The sequence below is a fragment of the Silurus aristotelis genome (genome assembly GCF_946808225.1).
Source record: "Silurus aristotelis genome assembly, chromosome: 16".
NCBI classification, from domain to species: domain Eukaryota; kingdom Metazoa; phylum Chordata; class Actinopteri; order Siluriformes; family Siluridae; genus Silurus; species Silurus aristotelis.
In genome coordinates, this window is record NC_139589.1 from 4743604 (window position 1) to 4762377 (window position 18774).

General features: G+C 39.5%; 2 protein-coding genes across 5 annotated transcripts in view; both read right to left on the bottom strand.

Moving 5' to 3' along the window:
• Positions 1–3171: 3171 nt before the first annotated feature.
• On the bottom strand, positions 3172–9360 carry eif4ebp3 (eukaryotic translation initiation factor 4E binding protein 3). The gene is made up of 3 exons (XM_083564690.1): positions 9111–9360; positions 5242–5403; positions 3172–3438 (listed from the first exon to the last, which is right to left on the bottom strand). The coding sequence occupies exons 1-3, from the start codon at positions 9241–9243 to the stop codon at positions 3407–3409; spliced, it is 327 nt and encodes a 108-aa protein (XP_083420816.1). The 5' UTR covers positions 9244–9360; the 3' UTR covers positions 3172–3406.
• A 1992-nt stretch (positions 9361–11352) lies between these two features.
• Positions 11353–18774, bottom strand: part of ankhd1 (ankyrin repeat and KH domain containing 1) — a 30509-nt gene continuing 23087 nt past the window's right edge. For all 4 annotated transcript variants that reach the window (XM_083564509.1, XM_083564508.1, XM_083564507.1 and 1 more), the window contains exons 21-34: positions 18063–18238; positions 17797–17959; positions 17612–17707; positions 17406–17522; positions 17042–17207; positions 16466–16961; positions 15995–16150; positions 15766–15915; positions 13660–15299; positions 13181–13354; positions 12831–13082; positions 12551–12726; positions 12130–12294; positions 11353–11964 (exon numbers count right to left, since the gene is read on the bottom strand). In XM_083564509.1, the coding sequence (XP_083420635.1) occupies positions 11905–11964; positions 12130–12294; positions 12551–12726; positions 12831–13082; positions 13181–13354; positions 13660–15299; positions 15766–15915; positions 15995–16150; positions 16466–16961; positions 17042–17207; positions 17406–17522; positions 17612–17707; positions 17797–17959; positions 18063–18238 (3987 nt within the window). In that variant the 3' untranslated portion in view covers positions 11353–11904. The remainder of the gene's footprint in view (positions 11965–12129; positions 12295–12550; positions 12727–12830; positions 13083–13180; positions 13355–13659; positions 15300–15765; positions 15916–15994; positions 16151–16465; positions 16962–17041; positions 17208–17405; positions 17523–17611; positions 17708–17796; positions 17960–18062; positions 18239–18774) is intronic.

Here is an 18774-nt window from a genome sequence, read left to right on the forward strand (position 1 = left end):
TGAATGAATGAATGAATGAATGAATGAATGAATGAATGAATGAATGCAACATGCTGGATACAACTGATCAGGTCATAATTTAATCCAATTAAACGACATAGAGATCAAAAAATGCAAAGCAAAGCATTTAAAATAGAATTAAATGCAAAAACAATTGATTGACTGGTGAGTGGTGATACACAGATACAACTTCTGTTTAGTTAAAAAAAGAGAGAGAGAGAGAAGCGCACACACACACACACACACACACACACACACACACACACACACACACACACACACACAGCTCTTGTTATGTTCCAGATTTTCTGAGTAGCAGGTGATCTGTTCCCAGAAAAAGATTTGTTTGTTTTGTAATAGTGAATGTAAAAAAGAAATTATAGCAGTGGACAGACATTAAGACTTTTAATTGTTAAATAACTGTTCTACCTGAGCTATTTGCCTTAACGGGGATGGTAGCGTCCGTGCCACTAAACTGAACTAAATTATCCACCTTAGCTATTTGGAACTCCCAGAAACAGAATCAGTATTTCTTTAAAACAACAAGTCTCAAAATAATGTTTATGATTTAAAGCAGTTAAGCAACATGCTCCCTGAAGTCAAGGTGAGGGCTGGCAGAATCATGCTAACCATTTGAGCATGTTGAGCATGTTACCTACTTCAGTCATGCTTCAGCTGATAATTTATTGCTAACCACTGTATACTGTATACTGTATGCTCATTTGGGGCAATATTCCAAAGAACAGTTGAAAACTGAAAATCTTTTATTTGTGCTTTTCCTAATCTTTAGCAGTCCAGTTTGCGTCCACTATAACTTTAGATTCCTCTTCTTGGCTGACAGTGGAACAGCCTTTCCAGCTGCAAATTTTGATGTGTTGGAGCCTTTTTTTGTGTTGTAGATGTGTTGTTCTTTTGGAGATGGTTTTCTGCTCACCACATTTGGAGAAAGTGCTAATTTGAGTCAAACCAGTTCTCACATCTCTCGTTAAAACAACGTGTTTCTACTCAGAACTGCCATGGAATTCGTTTTATTCTATATCTGGACAGTGTTTGCATAAAAAAAAATCACAGGAAATCATCAGTTTCTGGAAACCTTAATCCAGCTTGTGATATTTTTGTATTTTATTGACTGTATGTTTAAAAAAAAAAAAAAGTTTAATTGTGGAAACAGTGACCTCTGTCTGTCATGCCCTGCATTTTGTGTGTTGTAAATAAATGTAAGGTGCATTTTATTTTCATTTTTGAAGTATTTATTTGAAAAAAAAAAAACCATTAATAATAATAATGTGTATATAGAATTGTGTGTTTTAGCTTCTAATCCTAAAAAAGGAACCAACACAGGGTCAATCGGTGTGGATTTGATGGTTTGAAGCAGACAATTAATTAGAGAAGTGAAGCTGAACAATTCCTTCTTGGTGTTTGCAGCTAATTTTTGCTTCAAGAGGAAGTAATTGTTTCTTTACTGGTGAAATCTATGCCTCTACAGCCCTGAACCTGTGCTTTATTTTAAATACAAATGAAACCATGGCAAGTAAAACATCACCCTCTAGAAATCGTAAACATGACACTTCCACATCTATTATTAGAGTTGTTTTTGCTGCTAAGGTGAACAAACTGACCTATTTTGTGGGCTGAGAAGGAAAATAATGGAAAAAGTGAGGTGCTGATGAGGCACAGATGTAGTGAACACTGGTCTTTGTGGCTTAATCATGTGTCTAAAATAAATTTTACAATGTACCCTAAAAAACGAATACACATTATGACAACGGATGGCAAGAGAATAGAAGGGAATCCTTTTTAAAAAAACAGATGTGCAGATTGAACAGAAGTAAATATTAATTTATAGCTGACTGAAGTGATTGGTCTTGAGTCATCTATCCATCTATCTATCTATCCATCCATCCAGTGGTTTTAACAGTCCATAAAAGTTACTCATTATATAATATTTTAGGTTCAAAGATACACTTCTTTAATGTCACATTAACATCCAGGGAATTAAAGATGCAAGCCCAATATATTTTGTGCATCCTGAATTGAACACAATTCCATCAAAAAGCCTCAGCGAAAACACTCGAACAAGTCCAATAATAGATCAGCTGGCAAACCGACACCCCACTAGACAAGTCTACCCCATAAAATCCACTCTACCTGTGTTTGTATGTGTTTACCAAGTCGCACAGTGCTTCCTAAGGTCATGGCCATGTAACACTGTTGCTATTTTGCACTTTTTCTTCAGGCTTCTTTAGACACAACACCCTTGTCCTGGAAAGACAGTGTAGCTGTTTAAAGCATAAAAACAATCTCATCATGTAATACCACATCTCGAGTGGAGCTATGAGAAGCAAGAAAACCACCTTCTCCAAATGAAGGAAAAAAAACACCACAAACAAAAAACAATCCCATAGTATGAAGAACGACGAGGATGGATTTTTGGACTTTGAATAATATCAACAGTCTGCTACAATGGCTCAGGAACACAGATTTTAAGCATTTAAGCGCTTATCACTGAACAGTACACCTCGATAAGGATGGCACTGTAATGAAGGGACATTCGGTGCCACCCAGATGAGAACGGGTTTCCTTTTGAGTGTGGTTCCTCTCAATTTTCTTCCTCATACCATCTCAGAGAGGTTTTCTTCGCTACATTCGCCACTGGCTTTCTCATTAGATTTAAACTTGTTAGGAACAAACTTATAGGTACTAAACCTATACATTTCAACTTTATAACCTCTTTATCTGTGTAATGTTGCTTTGGGACAATGTCCACTGTTAAGAGCGCTCTACAAATATAAATAAATTGAATTGAACTTGATTCATGTGACTATGAAATTGTCTTTATACTTGAAAAGAAATCAAAGAGCCCAATTCTGTGGCTTTATATAAAACATTTGATCATGCAAAATTCTAAAATATATAATTTAGCTTGTCAATCCGCTCAATAGCTTGAATTACATTTATTTATGCCTTATAATGATTTTAAGACTAACTACTAGAGCTCTATTTAATGCTACCTTTCACAAGACTCCTGGAGCTATTTTAAGGGTTCAGAGATGACCTGAAGAACCCTCAAAGACACTGAATTAATCAAATGCTGTGGATCTTTTGGGCTTTTATTTAGAATACAATGTTTCCACAAAAAAACAGGTACTAAGTAATCAGCCTAAAAGGGTATATAATAAAAATTCTTTATTGGAAAATGTCCAGTATAAAATATTATTACATTCTTCTGTCTATCTTTAAGACAAGTGGGAAGTTGCAATGAAATAAAGCACTTTGTTCAACTCGTTGTGAAATTCATTTCAAAGTTCTTCTTTCTTCAATACTTTGCAAAAAAAAAATCTCAATGGTTTTTCACACCAGGAGAACAACAACACAACAAATTCTCCACAGGAGCTGTTTTGCACTCTCAGATGTCCAGGATGAACTGATTGTCATCAGCTGTGGAGAGAGAAGGTAAGGTGAGTGAGTTCAGAGTCTGGAGACAGTGACCTCTCTGTGAGAGTCATGCCCTGCACATGGTGTACTGTACACAGTGAAGTTATAGGAACCAACTTGCCAACGGATCACATGTATTTTTGTTTGCATTTCTCATGAAACAGTCACCACAAAAGGTGACCTTAAGATTAATAGAAATGGGCAACAGAAAGCAGAAGTAAATATTGATAAGGGCTGGCCTCTGCCAAAAATCATGTTGTTTGGAGGGCAATTCAAAAGGCAAAAAACAACTGTTCACTTCTACTTAGCGATTAAAACACATTACAAATAAGTTTTCCTTTTCCAAGGTGAGAAGAAAGAAAAAACGCAATTAGTCCGACTCGCCTATGTTGGAGCTTAATGTTGAGAAAATTAGGTAATTAAATTCTGTTACTAAACTTGTGTATTATTTTGAAGTACATGACTTCAATGTCGAAATAAAATATATTCATTTTAACTTAATTACATTTCCAAACAAATGTCTATAAAGTTTTGGGACACCTGATTTTTCCAGCTATTTGTGGTTCTTCCCAAACTGTTACCACAAAGTTAGAGGCACACAATTGTATAGAATGTCTTTAAATGCAGTTGCATTAAAAATTTTATTTCATTTGAAATAGCAGACCCAACCCTGTTCCAGCATGGACTGAAAGATCTTAGTGGCCTTCTATAAAGCTCTGACCTCAACCCTATTGAACACTGGGAACACTGACTGCACCACAGGCCTCCTCACCTCACCTACATCAATACCTTACTTTACTAACACGCTTGTGAATGAGCACAAATCTCCAGTATCACACTCCAAATCGGGATTTGTCAAGTAAATGTGGATTTTAATGTTGAAAAAAGCACATAGATATCTTATGGAAAGATGTCCATGAACATTTGTTCAAATAGTGCATATTTATTTTTGGCTCTTAAAAGAAAAGACCAAACATCAAAAGACTGTGAGCTTAAATACTGGTGACACCAAAGTCATCTATAGCCAGGACCAAAGTGAGCAAAATTTGCCATACTTTATGGGTGGAGGAGCATACAGTCACAGTGAGAATACCCAGTCCTGGGGGTCTGTATATTAAATAGGGCAGATTTCACACTCATTTACTTTCCACATTTAATTGTGTTACTCCCTGATTAGTAAATAGTGGCTGGGAATTTGAAAGTAACCAGAGTAGAAAGGATAACGCAGGGAAGAGGCCTGTTTTAGATTTTGAATGAGTAACTTTTGGACTGTCATTTGAATAGCTTTTGTGCTAGAACATTCCACATTAAGTGAGATTTGGGCACATTAATTGTTCCAAAAGTACCATTTCTTTAGTAATTTCTGCACCCATGTCTAAAGATCAGTTGTACTATAAATAAATATCCATTTAAAACATTTTTGTACTAAAGGTATTAAAAGATAATTTCTTTATTGTGTATAATATTCTGTATTGAAAATCTGTATAGTGGTTCATGAACACCACAAAAGATTTATTATATTAAGCCAAAGTTTCGAACTGGATATAAACTCATTCCTCATGGCGATCTCAATCGAAACCTTTACTAAGGTTTTTTCATACTCTTAAAAGTATTCTAAAAAGTATTTACATACTACTACCTACCAAATACCCATAGACATTCATAATAATCCTGTTCAGTGTAAATAATTATTCGTCAAAAATAAATAAATACATAAATAAATAAATGTATGTGGTTTCTGAAAATAAATCTAAAAGAAATCCAGTATATAAAGAGAATTACAAAATGCAATAATAAAAGTCTCACAGGGGAGGTCTTTGTGGTCATCCTGCTCAGACAGTTTGTCCAGTGGGTGTGCAGATGGCATGGTGACACCTGGAATGTGAGGAAGACAGCATGGTGGAGTCTGTGCAATCGGTGAGTTGCGGCATTCCAGAAGAAACTTTCTATCGTAGATGATTCTGGTCCCTGCAACGATCAAAGTTTAAGTAGCCAAAAGAAGGCAAAGATGAATCATGCAGACTTGCCCCTTCTAATGTATGCACAGTTAGAGCTGGCAGGATGCCTGCCCTTGATTTACATTTCACTATGCCTAAAGCCTGTACAGTTTTCGGTTATAGGATCTAAACACAAAAACATGTTGTGTAACACAAATAACAAGGCTGCTGTGGTAATCAGAGAGAGCGAAAGGCTCGTTGGGGTTCTGTGCAGTAGAGATTTGAAGACAGCGGTTCTGTTTATCTGATTTGTACTGCCCTGTAAACAGTTAATATAGCATAGATAAAGGAAATATGACTGAAGAGCATTGCAGGGGCAGTAAGAAAACATTTATCCTGCAAGAGTGTCCAATGCTGTGTGTCCATATGCTAATTTGAATCGTTATATAATTGTCTTTACACCTGAAAAGAAATGAAAAAGGGGTGTTTATATAAAATATGAAAAAGTTTCAAACCAAAGAAACTCTATGAAGTGCTATATACCAGACCGTTGTTTCTAAAACTATTGAATACAATAATATTTTTTCAGAATTCTAAAAAAACAATTTTGCTTGTAAATCTGCTGAATAACTAGAATTACAAATCCATGTCAATCATTTATGCCTTATATAGATTTTAAGCCTAACTACTGGAGCTCTATGTGATGCCATACTTCGGTTTAAGGTTATTTCAAGTGCCATGCACGTGCAAAAACCATTCACAAGACTCCTGGAGATATTTTAAGGGTCAGGGATGACCAAAAGATCCCTCAAAGATATATTCCATCAGTGTGGTGTTTATTGAGTGAAGGTCTATGAATGGTATTGAGTTTGAGGATTCATCATTACAAGTCATTTAGCAACAGTGCCAAGAGTTATGGTATGGTTGTTCATTAGAGATACTCATCAGGATATGCTTGTTGAATTAATAATCTGTCTAAAGATTTGCACAAGATTTGGACTCTGGTACAAAACAATTATCTCAGGGAACCGGTGCCAGAAACACTCATAATTATCATGTGATTCAGTATCTTTTTATCCCAGGCTCAAGTTTTAAATTTACAGTATAAATGTATATGTTCATGTATTTGGTCTGTACTGAACAGCAGTGGTGGAGAGCAACAAAGTAAATGTAATTCGTTAATGTACTTAAATATATATTTTTTGCCTATACTTTACTCAAGTATTTCCATTTGGGGAGACTTTTACTTGTCTGAGTGTGCTGGTACCGATCTTTAAGCATAAGGGAGATGTGCAGACCTGCAGTAACTACAGGGGAATTAAGTTGATCAGTCACACCATGAAGTTATGGGAAAGAGTAGTGGAAGCCAGGCTGAGAGAAGAGGTGACCATCTGTGAGCAACAGTATGGTTTCATGCTGAGGAAGTGCATCACAGACGCATTATTTGCTTTGAGAATGTTGATGGAGAAGTATAGAGAAGGTCAGAAGGAGTTGCATTGTGTGTTTGTAGATTTAGAGAAGGCGTACGACAGGGTGCCGAGAGAGGAGTTGTGGTATTGTATGAGGAAGTCATGTGTGTCAGAGAAGTATGTGAGGGTGGTGCAGGACAGTGTGACAGCAGTGAAGTGTGCAGTAGGAACGATAGACTGGTTCAAGGTGGAGGTTGGACTGCATCAAGGATCGGCTCTGAGCCCTTTCCTGTTTGCAGTGGTGATGGACAGTTGACGGACGAGGTCAGACAGGAGTCTCCTTGGACTATGATGTTTACGAATGATATTGTGATTTGTGGTGAGAGTAGGGAGCAGGTTGAGAAGAGCCTGGAGAGGTGGAGGTATGTGCTGGAGAGAAGGGAAATGTAAGTCAGTAGGAGTAAGACAGAGTACATGTGTGTGAATGAGAGGTGAGGAAGGCGAGATTGAGATGGTTGGGACATGTGCAGAGAAGGGACATGGGGTATATCGGTAGGAGATTGCTGAGGATGGAGGAAGGAGGAAGGAGGAGAATCCAAATTAAAATTATGAATAACAAAAAAACTCAAACCTAAAACCTCAGGAGCCCAATTCAGAAAAAGAGGAAAAAAGTAGGGGAAAACATGGAAAAAATAAAGATGTATATTGGCTAATAACTGAACATCACATGCCGTGTTGCCTGCTTTGCTTTTACTCATAGAGGATACAATTTTTTTAGCTTGCATAACATTGTAATTTATAGTATGTAGTTTATCATATGTGTGTAGCTTGACACAAAACAATTACAAGCTAACTAGTCTAGTTAGATTGTAGTTAATCTAGCATTTTTATATTTGGTTACTTTTGATTGAGGTGATATCATAAAGGCTTTCTGTGATTGTACTGGTCCTGAACTGAGCCCAGTCAGGGGAATGACATGACGTGAATGTAATTGTGCAATAAATGCATTTAGGGTGATAATTCTACATGAAAGCGAGCTCTCAGAAATGTATCCAGATTATCAATATCAAGCAGAAAATTTTAAGAGGAATAAATGACGGAAGAAACTCCAGACTCTAACTTGCCACAACACACGTGGCAAAATTTGCACGTTTTCTTTTTTTTGTTTGTTTTATCGTTAAAAAGAAGGTTTTGGCTAATGATAATTTATTAGATATTAATCAGTGTTTAACTTATTAATATAATTGAATTAATAGATTGGTGTGCTAAGAGTCTTTTTAAATAAACTGAGTTTATAAAGCAAGGAGTCTTGATAGAAATGATAATAGGAACATCAAAGCCATATTCAATCATAGTATTTTGGAGGCAAATAATTTTGTACTTTTACTCAAGTGAAAGTTTAAAGGAGCACTTTTACTTTTACTGAAATCACATTTTACCTACTTTATTTTTACTTTTATTCAAGTACGTGTTTTGTGTACTTCGTCCCCCACTGCTGAACAGCGATATATTTAACAGCAATTTTGTGAAATAAAGCCGGAAACCTTTGGTGACTGATAACTCTTTAGTATCAGCTATTCGTTTTGGTCTTTTCCACATTTATTATTACATTCCTACACCTCGAAACACTGAGGAAAGCATTTTCACAATCATTTCTTTAGATCCAATATGTTCATTATTGCAATACAGATTGTTAGCCATTCCATGGATTACCCAAAATAACCCAAATCACATGTAGGTTAATGTCAGTATTTGGGGTTTTTTTTTGCAAACCTGAAAACACACAAAAAGGCATTTGAAAGAAACCACAATGGATCTAAATCAATGAAGGGTTTGGACACAAACTATAATAATCAAGGTATTGACAAGAGCATATTTCCAGCCTGGAACAGTTTTATCTGATATAGTTGTTCTTTGGGATACTTTGGAAGATGAAAATTCTGAGACTCTTGTTGTCTGACAGCCAATCCAGAAGTAAACAAACACGAGTATCCATGAAGTGGGACATATGAAAATGCTGAGCATATAAAAGGCATATCATATATAAAAACCAGAACATGACCATGCTTTTTTCATGAGTTATCAGACAATAGTTATAACTCAACATAGATGTTTTTATTCTTTAAGAAGTGCTTGGGACATCAAGCATAATAATAGGTCTGATGTGAACTTCCTTCTTCTGGAGCGCGCACTGACTTGTTGTTATGCGCAACAAAAGTATAAATTGCTTCCGAATGCGCAAAGGCGCAAGGATTGTACAGACTATTTTTTTACAACATCAAACCTGATTTGGAAGCAATGCAGATCTCAGCTCAGACTGTCTACTTGCCTCCAGGGGTGGTGGAGAACACGGTGCCGCCCGGGGCCTGGCTGTACGAGTCGCGCAGAGAGGACCAGCAGTGTGGCAGTGAAGAGCGGCTCGGTATCGGGCAACCCGACGTGGCATCACAGGTGGTGGACATGATTTCTACTCAGTGAATGCAGACTAAACCAGGAGGGACTGTTGGGTAAATCGGAGAAGGTAGGCTTTTTGTTGTTTACGCGTTCTCTAAGCTCCTATGAGAGGTGGTGCAACCTGATCGACTAATTATTATGAAGTCTGTTACAATTATAAACAGTCTGGTTATACAATTGTATACAGGTGTCTTAATATTGTATTTTTTATTTAGGTGTCAAATATATATATATATATATATATGAAAATACATTTCAGGTTAGAAGGTTATTTTTCCAATCACACCTACACTACAGCACAATCTTCCTTTTAAGATCTTAGCTACGAAACAGTGCCCCCTGGAGGAGACAAGGGATAAGGGCAGACCGAAGGGCCCAGTTGGGTGGTGCTGGGTTTTAAACTGCCAACATTATGATCCGTTACCCAGACCCACGATATGTGGTAACGCTTCCAATTTTAGTATATGTGCTGCTGTAGAAGGTTGAGGTTAGAATGAGGAAGCTTTATCAACATTAGACATGTGATCATATGTACTGTATGGCGTAATAAACATCCTAGTTTGGAAGGAAGATTAGGTCAAAGCTCAGACGTGGTACAACATTACAGAGCAGTTCATGGTTAAATGCCCTTGCTGAAGTTGGTGCTGCTGGGATTTAAGCCCTGGGCCGTCAAAAAAGCAGTCATCGTCCCTTTGACATCCCCAACACTCTGATTACAATGTAATTCTGAATCAGAAGGTAACTTTGAATAAAGAGTAATATTCCAATCTGTGTAGCAGACATGTAAACATGCCACAAATCAGAAGCATACGTTAGATTTCACACTGGAGGTGAAGACATTCAGTAAACAATTCATTTCATTTCTAGGTAGCATTTATAGTTTTATGCACTTTATTTCCGACACGTCTCCAATCACGTCTTTCAGTCAGGAATAACAGTACGAGTGTGCTGCGTTTACTCGTTTTAACCTGCTTCTTCAATTCCGCATGTGATTATGTACATCTTAGCCAGTGATCGTACTAATCTTTGTGTTTGTTTATTAAGCTTTAACGTCATGTTAGCTTCAGGGATATAAACATGACTGACAAGTGTCATCAACAAATCCATTACATTTAAATTACTATATAAAAAATGTCCGCTTCACATGAGAAACTTAACACATTCAGGTGATGCGTCATGAAAGATCCCTCGTAAACATTTTTAGGGTTAAATCGTTTCCTAGCAGTATCGTCAAAGTTACAGTCTAACAAGATGTGTTTAATAGTCAAGGGAACATGACATCAGAGACATAAATGGGAGCTTCACCCCATCAGTAGAAACCTATGAGTAAGCCCCGAGTGGCCAAGTCAGCACCTAGTGTAGACAACTCGGTCATACCTTGATTTGAAACCATGAGAGAGATTTCTGAGGTCAGAAGGTGGTATTTCAAAAAGTTGTGCTAAGCTTTATACAGAATCACTCGAAATGATCAGGTGATTCAGTGTTCAGATCTTTAATGTGTAAGCTGATGTGTTAAATCTGTACTGAATGGCAAAATAATAGAGTATGCTTTTGCAAAATAAAACTGCAAAAGCATTTTTGTCTAAAATTAAATGACAATTTGGTGACAAGTATCAGCTACTTCACAGTCACCAATCATACAAATCATTATATTCCTCCATTCTAAAACATGCGAAAGGCATTTTCACAATCATTTCTTTAGATCCAAAAGTAATTTTTTTTATAATACGGTTAATTAGAGTTATTGTTTTTTTTCCTCAGAATCCAGAGATAAAAATATGTTGCAAAAAAATACGGATCCTATAACCTGCTGAATAGCAAAACTGAAAACACCAAATGGAATTTGAAAGAAACTATTAATGATGTAAGATCCAAAACAATTAAGAGTTTGGACACAAAAGTAATATTTGAGGTATAGACACGAACATTAAATTGATGTTTTTGACCTGGAACAAGTCAGGGATGATTATTGTATTGGTGCTTGAATTTCTGGGTTACGCTCCCTGAGTCACTTTGGTGGACTTGTTTAGTTGTCCTTCTGCAGGTAATAATAAACACTTTAGATACCAAGTCTATAAGTCTACCAAGTGCAAATCAGATGCCTGACACCAGCTGTATACATTTTCAACTTTTTATTGAATATTAAGGTAAATATTTCACATTAATACAGGCTACATAAAGTAGAGCCACTATACGACATGAAATTTACTCTCATTTTAACCCTTTTTCAGTATGTAAACAATTATACATGTATTTACCACTCTAAAAGGTCTGATTTCTCTCGTTGTGTAATCACCTATTTCTTGGCCGAGTATAAATAGCGCACTGCCCTATAGAGCCCTGCAGACCAAGAACGCTTTATGTGGGGCTTAAATGTCAAAAAAAAAAATGGCTATACTACTCAAAATGTATCCTGTTGAACAGGCAATCGATTTGTTCGTAGACAGTGGTAAACACGTTAAAGCCCACACTGGATTCTTTCTTTTATTCATTTATTTTTCTTTTGTTAGGCACATCAAAGGTGTCCGTCACTCAAATCGCATGAATCTCGATTTTACTTTTTAAGGGGACACGCCTAGGTTAACGTTTTGGTAATTAGGAAATTATCTTGTTCTTTAATGTGTACGTCTTGTTACTGCTCCTATGCCTCTCAGTCTCTAGGTTTGGGTTTAGTTGACATGATTCAGATGCACGTTTCCCACATGCGGGGCCCAAGTCCCAGGCCACACCTGAAAAAACAAGGTGGACAATCAAAAAATTATTTTTTTAATAATAATAAAACAATACAAATGAAGGGACATTAGTTCTCTTTACACTGATACTTTAATCAAAGTGTAAATGGACCACAGCTCAAATCTCTTGTTCTTTTTAACTGCCAGTGAGACAGTAGTTACCTGCTGTGGGTCTGAATTCTCAGCCGAGTTGGGGACGACTTTTAAGATGGGGTTCCAGGCAGGGTCAGTGGTGTGGAGCCCATTGTACATGGGGCCTCCAGGAGCTTCAGCCATCTGTGGGTGAGGAGAGATCATCGTGCCTCCATACATTGACATTGGCAACCCCTAATCATAGAGGAGGGAGAAAACAGAGGTTTATTTTGACATTTTCAAAAAAATAAAAAAACAAATTATGACCTAATTTCTGTCATTTAAATAAAAACTAAAAAAAAACTTTTTTAATTTATATATTATAAATGTTTCATTTGTTTAAACAGTTTTTCCTGGAAACCATTTTCAGCGCTTCTGTTTACTCGAAATGCGATTTTAAAAACATTTTTAATGATGCCACGTCACAAAAAGTTCTCAGTGTCACTTAAACCTTGGGAAAATCCATGAAGTTAGTGGGCATGGGCTGGTGAAAGGTGTTTGATGGAGCCACAATGCCGGTGTCATCTCTTTCCATAGCCTGGTGCTGGGAGAACGCCGATTGCTCCTGCAGCTGCTGGTGCATCACAGGACCTCCCATCATAGGCTGAGACCAACCTGACATCGCTTCTGTATAGAGAGCATGGAGAAAGAACCATTTAGTACTATTATTTGTACAATAGGCTGACTCAAAGCCGGTGGTAAAATCAAACTGTTCCTCTTCGTTCACTCACCCGAGGCACTGCCCACACCGAAAGACCAGATGCCACCCTGTCCAACTGGCGGGGTGTAGCTGGTGGGCAGCATTGCGTGGTTGACTGAGCCAGTCTGCCGGATCCGAGCCAGACGCTCTGTCCCGATGGGCGGGGGCACTTTGCGGTCCTGCTGACTGGAACTGCTAGGCTTAGCTATCAACGCAGGTGTCACGGTGGACGTGCACAAAGGGGAAGACACTCCAGATGACACAGAGGGCACTGGAGACTCGCCTTAGAAACACAGACAACGAAAAGCGTTTGTTAAAACCCTCTGCCTGCATGTCATGTCCAAAAGTATAGCAATGTTAAGGGATTGTTCTACAGCATACAGGAAGTAGAGGCGCTCCAAGGATGCGGGGAGAAGTGCTGGCGACTGAAAGAGGGAGTTCCAACATGAGCCGGGCCCTGGAGGTAAACGGGGCTGGCTGACATGCTCGTGGCAAAGCTGGTGAGGGCAGTGGAAGAAGAGATGGAGTTGCCTGAGGGGTCCATGGGGTGCATGCCTACAGAACGACGAGAAGACAAAGATAGAAGATAGTGTCAATAAAAAGCGAGAAAACAGAAGCACAAGTGAGTTTAAGATATTATTGTAAATTTGATCAGATTCAGATACTTTTTAAAGTTCTATTTGAATTCTCATTACATTTTTCTATATAATGAAAAAACGTAATAAAAAAAAAAAGTAAAAGTGTGATTATTTAGTTTCCAACACAAGTTAATGTCTCTGGCTGTAAAAAAAAAAAAAAAAAAAAGTTTACGTAAAGCAACACTTTTCAAAAGAACTTAAAGTTATTTTTAGACAACTTACCAATGGGGCTAGAGACGACTCGTTGGGAGGTACAGCGATATCCTGGGGCCTTGGAGCCATCAGGAGGAGGCATGGTGTTCTCCATCTGCCCCATCCCTCCCATGTAGGCAGGTGGGGCACTGTAGGGCTGTTCTTGTGGAGTGCGAGTTGGAAGATGACAGGCCCCCCACACCTGGTTGTTGCCCACCTGGTTGTTGTCGAAGATACTTGAAAAGTGATTGAAAAGAGCGGCAGGGCCAAAGTTGGGTGGCAACTGAGCTTTGCCACTGTGTAGGTGCACCTGTGAACCATTTATCATGCCCATAGTAGAGGATATCTGAAGTGAAGGGGGTGGCATGCTGGGCGTGGTTAAGTTAGGCTGGGTGGGCTGCTGTTGCTGCTTAATAGACTCCTGTGTTGCACCCTGGGGCACAAAAACGGACTGCTCCTGCATAGGGGCTCCGGGTCCCATGGTGTAGTACGTCGTCGGGGGCTGTAAGCGGGTCGACACCCCAGGTGTAGCGTAGTGAGGTAAGGTGCTGCTGGTGTTTGCGACTGTGCTGCTGACCGTGCTGGGCGGTACAGGACGAGATACGGGCAGGGTGACGCCTGGTTGGACCGTGTGGGAGGAAGTTGTTTCTGTGCTGGAGGTGAAGGGCAAGGGCAGCTGCTGTCTGCCCTCAGGCTGGACAGACATTGCAGGCTGCGTAGAGGGAGATGCAGGAAAGTGCAGGGGGGTCGAGTGGCTCGATCCCTCACATGGGGCACTAGAAACAGGAACAGCCAGATCAGCCCCCGGCTTCTCCTTAGCAGGCGTACCAACGGAAACGGATTCTGTTTTCAGGGGTTGAGTATGTTGTGTAGGTGGGGCAATGGATGCAGGCATAGGTGGAGGGGTTGTAGGGGTGGTGGGAGCACAGCTGAGGGAAGCAGAAGGGGCCTGTACAGCAGGAGTGCTGCTTGGAGTGGTTGTGATAGCAAGCGCCGCTGTGGGCTTAGGCTCGGCAGAAAAAAGCTGCTTCCTTACAGAAGTGGGTGTAGGTGTTTTGGAGGGGGCAGTGCTGGGGGGTAAGGCAGTGGAACCAGGGGCAATGTGAGCACTTGAGACCGAGGCAGAATGCTCAGTGGTCGCAGGCGCAGAGTTGGAAGGACGTGGGTTTGCATTGCCGCTGTGTTTGGGGGAGCTGTTAGCACTGCCAGGGCTCACAGGACGCACAGGAAACGGGCCCCATGTGTTGGGTGATGGAGAGAAGGTACCGCCAAACTGCGCCATTGGCAGACGTGGGTGACGAATCTGGTGCATGGTCTGCGCTGCCAGCAGAGCCAACTGGGGGTGTGTGTAAGCCAGTGGTGGTAAAGAGACAAATGGAGGCCTAACACCAGGAGCCATATTTTTGCCCATTTTGCCCGCCTGCTGAGTGGTGGAGTTGGAGGACTGGAAAGACACGCTGGACGAGGGCACAACTGACGACAGGCCTTTTGAACTAGCCGCGGTAGTGCTGGTAGCCCCTGTAGAGGTGGTGTAGGTGGAGCCAATTTTGGTGTTGGTGCCAGGCTGACGAATGTGGTTGCGAGGTATCAGGTCCTCTAACTCTTTGGCAGGGTCCTGGATAAGCGCATTGATCAGTTGGACAGCATGTCGTGTAGACTCTGTGCCACCTCTGAAACATAGTGAGAGTGTGTAAGGGAGTGCATGTATATCACCTATAAAAGACATTTAACAGCAAGCTATATATATATATATATATATATATATATATATATATATATATATATATATATATATATATATATATAAATAAAAGGGGGCAATTCACATAAATAGACTTGTACTATAAACCTAATATTAGATGTAAAAACATACAAAAGTTTCCAAAAAATATTTTTAGGATGTTTTCTTTACCTAAAAATGTTAGTCGTTAATTGGAAATGTGCCACAAGTAATGCTGCCAATCATGGGGCTGATTAAAAGCTTATAAATGGAACCAGGGTGAGATCTACAATATTTGTTGGAAAGACTTGAAAGTTAAATATTTTGCTATTGATTGCATGCCCCAACCTGGAAGTGTATGTATTATGCAATAGAATTCAGAAATTAATTTAAAGTACAAATAAAAGGTCATTCACCTTATAGTGATCATTCTCTCGCCGTTTTTGTCTTTCTGTTTGTCAACATCAATATGTGCGCCTGTCACATCCTGAATGGCTGTGATATTGCAGCCACCTCTGCCCATGATCCGAGACACCACAGAGGCTGGAACCGAGAGTTTCTTTGACCTGAACACACATAAAATTCAAGAGATTGTATCTTGAAATAAAAACAGGAAAAGCACAAGAGCCAGTGACTGTCACTTACCTTCGAACAACCTCTTTCCATCCCTCCTCTCTCTTCTGGCCCCTCTTAGGGCTGGTAAGGTTCATCTTGCTGTTAGGTGAGGTGACTGGCAGTGAAATGGTCTTGAAAGATGAGTGCAAGGAAGTGGGAGTGAAGTCACTAATAATCTCATGTGATCTGGAGGGGGGGAATAAAATAAATAATTTTAGATCGACAGACAGACAATCACTAAACACTATTCTACATGAACAGGATAATATAATAGATTAATAATGTGCGTGCTCTAGTAGAAAAGGCTCTTGTACTAACTATTAAATCATTTTAAAGTGAATATGCTGTAACAAAGAAGTAAAAAAAAAAAAAAAGCCTGTTCCAGGACCTCAAATGCACTGCTGCAGTGATAAATGACTTTTTGCTCCAATAGAACATTGAGTTTAACCTGAATTTTATAACAAGCAGTAGATTTTTGCCTACGCTGGTAAAAGGTCTTACTTCTGTTGTGGTTTGGAAATGGACACGGTGACCTTCTCTTCCCGAGAAGTGAGGTGCGATAGGCCCTGTCTCTTCTCAGTCATAGGTAGAGGCTGACAGAACCCTGTTGGAGCGGAAGAGAACGAAGTGGATGAAGACGACAGGTCGGCCAGGTCCTGACTTTTACTGCCGTTGCTGCTTTCGCTGTTGCAGTCTGTGCTGTCCAGGTTGTCCGAGTCACTGGTGCCTCCAGTTGCCCCACCGCCTCTTGGTTCACCATGAATCTTGTTTTTGTCTGCCTTTTGTTGCGCCAGTGCCACCTGAGAGTCCTGTAGGATGATGGGCTCATTGGGAGAATCCTTGGTCTTGTTCTTTTTACTCTTTCGGTTGGTGCTGGGTGTGGTAACCACACTGGCGCGCTTCTTGCCAAAGGCATTGGTGAAGGTAGTGGAGGTGGCAGAGATGCCAATGGTGGTGGTGGTAGTGGCGCTTGGGGGCTCAATGGGAACCTCTGGCTCTGTAAAGCGATACATAATGAGTAAAATATAAATATTTTTAAATAATAATCAAAGTAAAAAAATAAATAACTCCATATACCTTCAGCAGAGTCCTCCTTCTGGTCTTGTGTCTCAGAAAATGTATCCTTCACTTTTGCCTCTTCCTCTTCAAGCTTTTTCTTCTGTTCCTCCTTCTTCTTCTTGCGTTTCTCTTTGCGCTTCTCTCTTTTGGCTGCCAGAGCTTGTTTTTTGCTTTCTTCACGGGACTATGGTTACACAGACAGAGGGGAACATGGCATTTGAGCGAGACTATACAAATGTTTTTTGATTAAATTAGAGGATTTTTTTTTTTTTTTTTTTTTTACACAAAAAAACTACAATCCATTACCACTATATATTGAACCAAAAATTCAGCTTAGACTTAAAATTGTGTTTAGGAGTCTCAGTCTAAAAATAAGGCATACCTTCTCAAGATCAAGCTCCTTAAGCAGAATACTGGCGTTCTTATTAGCCTCAGCAGCCTGCTGGTCTTTGGCTTTCACAATGGTTTCCATGCACTGATGACACTTCTTCAGCAGCTCCTGGACGCAAACGACAAAAGTTACTAAAACGTTTACGTCAACCTTTCATGCGATAGAACGTTAAAAAAATAAAATAAATACGTCTATACCTTGTCAGCAATAGTGGCGATATATCTCATGCACTCAATGTCTGAGGGAAACTGATTCACCTCCTTCACTAAATACTGGACCACTTTAACATGCCCCTGAAGAAAAAGAAAAAGTCAAATCATTCCAGTTCGGAAATCAAATATTTATTCCCAACTGCATCAGTCTCCTGCAGAAAGCTCCTTACCTTACGGAATGCTGCCATGAGAGGCGTAATCTTGCGATTGTCTGCTGCATCCACGTCTGCTCCCGCCTGCACCAACAGCTGCACTACATCAAAATGGCCCCCGTTTGCAGCCAGCCAAAGAGGAGTGTTCCCCTTCTTGTTACGCACATCAATGTGAGCTCCTCTACAATTACAAGCAAGAGTAACGATTACACTAATACTGACTAAAGAAAGTTCAGAAATACATTTATTCTAGGTTTGTAAGTGTCTTTTTTTTATCTACTCACCTGTTAATGAGAAGCTCACAAAACTTGTAGTGGCCCTTGTCTGCAGCTATAGTGAGGGCGGTGTCACGAGAAGAAGGGACAGGAGGAGCGTTGACATCAGCACCTTTATCAAGCAGCACACGGCCCACCTCAGCGTAACCACCAGATGCAGCTTCCATAAGAGGGGTGAGTCCCGTCTAAGATAGAGAAGTTCACAATTTCTCCAAAGCACAATGGCTCAAATCGTCAATAATACTTCGGGTTATAATTCAAGCTCTGGTCCAAATTAATTCAGACACAATTTCAAAGTTGGATTGTTTAAAGTGCTGGGATTAACATTGTTAGTCTGGCTGTGGCTGGACGCGTCAATGCTAAAAAGACAAACTGTACGGCTTTTCAAATTAGATTCAGACCTCAGCTGATCACTAATAAAAAACCGTACTGAGCAGTCAGCAAACTAAAAATATCAGTCAAGCCATTATCCAATACAATGAAAATGAGTACATACAATATTAAATAATTTTCTATGAAAACATTGAGAAACAAGTCACCAGTAATAAAGACTACACTGTACATGCTGCAACATGTTGGTGCTCGAAAAAATGCCTTTTGCAATCATAAACTAATAAATAAAAAATTTCCAGATAGATAGATAGATAGAGATATTAAAGCCCATGCACCACAAATCAAAACTGAACATGTTTAAAACTGAATTCGAGTAAACATCATGACA

Excerpts from the sequence above, each read along its gene's own strand:
- eif4ebp3 (XM_083564690.1), bottom strand. The coding sequence starts at position 9,243 with ATGTCCACCACCTGTGATGCCACGTCGGGTTGCCCGATACCGAGCCGC. Across the intron at positions 5,404-9,110 it reads GTTCTCCACCACCCCTGGAG|GGACCAGAATCATCTACGAT; the intron begins GCAAGTAGACAG and ends TGATCGTTGCAG. Across the intron at positions 3,439-5,241 it reads TGACCACAAAGACCTCCCCT|CTGATGACAATCAGTTCATC; the intron begins GTGAGACTTTTA and ends CTCTCTCCACAG.